We start from the raw sequence: 2176 nt of genomic DNA on the forward strand, positions 1-2176 counted from the left end.
AATTTGGATAAGGAAGAAATAAAAATAATATCTTAATTAAATTAGCTTTAATTTATAATAATTACAACCAAACCAGTATCGTATATCATTATTAATTTATAATAAAATTTCTTTATATATACAGCAATTTCTTATACATTCACTATTATAACATTACATCACTATTAATGAATGACTGGGCCACACAGAAATGCATCATAAATTAGTCCTCGTTATTCATTGGTCCATAAATATTCCTTTCCTGTAATTTAAACTCATCAGGATAGGACTTAATCTGTAACAGAAATAAAAAAACCACAAAGTATATTTCTTATTAATTTACAATTACTTCAACGTTTCCTATTAATTAATATACTCATCTGATGTTTTTTCTTCATTTATTTACTAAAATCCTATATTTCTTTCCTCTTACTTATTTATTAAAAGTATTTATTCTTCTGTATTTTTTGAAAATACAGGTTAATTTAGCTTTTGACAGCTCTTTTGACGTCAAAGGGATAACCGTTCTAAAATTTGACGGTGCCGATCAGAATTCCCCAGATAACCCCTTGCCTCTCTTATCCCCACTGCCCCTCGCCATCATCGCCAGTCGCAAGATTATTGAGCAATAGTGTACTATGGAGTAGTGAGGTAGAATTCCACCTGGGGGAAGGGTTACGGAGAAGAGGGGTATTTCGGGACGGACGAGGGAGGGTGGATTGGTACGAGGTGGGGGGAGGATGCGTCAGGGGGGTAGCGGGTAGCATTCGGGGTAGCGGCACACGATCCGGGGCACTAGGGACCTGAAACGAAGAACTTTTACGCGGCAGGGGTGGGGGTTGGTCGGCGTAGGGGGCTAAGGGTAAATTCTCGTAGTGAGGCTCCGTTCTTCCTGAAAATAAATAAGGGTGAAAGGGGTTGGTACAGTAAGCTGCTTCCGTCCTGGTGGATTCCTGTAAACGCGAATTCGATGTTTCGGCAATAGTGGTCGCGACAGGGGAGGAAAAACTGACTACGTTGCGGCGGGGTTGAATCCTCTCCCGATGTGGGGTGGGAGGAATTTCGTCGCACGATAAATCTATCAATTGGATATCCCGAGATCCAAGGGGGTTACGGGGTTCCGCGGGGGGGGGGGGGGCTAAGGGGGGTCTGGGCGCAGGGGTGGCAATTATTTCACCAGGGGGGGGGGGGTAGTTCGCACTCCGGGGGGAAGGTCAAAGGTGGTTGTGGGGGAGGCGTTACGTCCGGCGCGAGCAGGGAGTCCCAATAGTAGGAATTCCCACTATTGTCACTCTCAAAAGATTCGGTTCTGTTCCCGGCGGCCCGAATGTCGAGGTCCATTTCCCACGGAATGGACATGTCTCCGAACAAAAAACGGCTGCGAAACCTAAAGAGTCGGTCGCGAAGAATGGAGGGAGACCCGGAAACTTGTAGCCCGTAGGAACGCAAAATTAGTAACACGACCTGTAGGGGGAGGGTACGAACTACGTCGCGATATGTCTCGAGGGAAAAACCGGGAGGGGAGGGTGGAGAAATGCTCATCACCTACCTTTTTCGCCGACCAGGGAAGCAGCGGCAGTGAAGCCAGACTGGGTCTAAAATGCTTCCCCACTCTGCCTCCATAGGCTCACTAACACGTAGAGCTACTGAAGCATCCGTGAAAGCACCCCACTTCTGCCTCCTCGAACGTTGCACGCATACCATTACTGCAGTACGTGCATGTTTCGGTCTCCTTCGTATAGCTCCGGTATATTTCGAGTACGAGAAAGAGAGGTATACTTTTCTCGGACCTCTCTTTCTCGCGCTCCACCTTCGTTCGTTTAGCCAACGAGTCTAAACGAGAGAAGCCGAGCTAGCCGAAGAAAATTATGAAATGTCTTTTTCGCGGCCAGCTATGATAAAAGCTGACCACACGCTAAATGAGAATATAAAGATAAAATATTTATAAACAAACAGCCATTAACTTATTAGATTTTATAATAAATAAGGAAATGCGATGATATTACGTAATATTGGTCAATTTTCTTAAGACTCATATTTAACGTATTATTGTTAAAAATATTTTATTTTCTTAATTTATTATTTAATCTAGTAGGTTAATGGTAATAAAATAAAAATTCATGACGAAAAAAAAAATTAAAAAAGTTTGCATGAATCTGCGGGAATCGAACCCGAGTCCGCGTAATTAGCAAGCAAG

At 43.4% G+C, this 2176-nt stretch overlaps 1 protein-coding gene across 1 annotated transcript; it reads right to left on the minus strand.

Moving 5' to 3' along the window:
• Positions 1 to 216: 216 nt before the first annotated feature.
• LOC136778075 (uncharacterized) lies at positions 217 to 1338 on the minus strand. Its single transcript, XM_066734686.1, has 3 exons — positions 1179 to 1338; positions 643 to 1057; positions 217 to 274 (listed from the first exon to the last, which is right to left on the minus strand). The coding sequence occupies exons 1-3, from the start codon at positions 1336 to 1338 to the stop codon at positions 217 to 219; spliced, it is 633 nt and encodes a 210-aa protein (XP_066590783.1).
• Positions 1339 to 2176: the final 838 nt, after the last annotated feature.

The sequence above is a fragment of the Prorops nasuta genome, unplaced genomic scaffold (genome assembly GCF_024137725.1).
Source record: "Prorops nasuta isolate Cenicafe-Biocafe unplaced genomic scaffold, Cenicafe_Pnas_1.2 PNAS00013, whole genome shotgun sequence".
Taxonomy (NCBI): domain Eukaryota; kingdom Metazoa; phylum Arthropoda; class Insecta; order Hymenoptera; family Bethylidae; genus Prorops; species Prorops nasuta.

Excerpts from the sequence above, each read along its gene's own strand:
- LOC136778075 (XM_066734686.1), bottom strand. The coding sequence starts at position 1,338 with ATGTCCATTCCGTGGGAAATGGACCTCGACATTCGGGCCGCCGGGAAC. Across the intron at positions 1,058-1,178 it reads TTTGACCTTCCCCCCGGAGT|ATTTATCGTGCGACGAAATT; the intron begins GCGAACTACCCC and ends TCCAATTGATAG. Across the intron at positions 275-642 it reads CTCCGTAACCCTTCCCCCAG|ATTAAGTCCTATCCTGATGA; the intron begins GTGGAATTCTAC and ends TTTCTGTTACAG.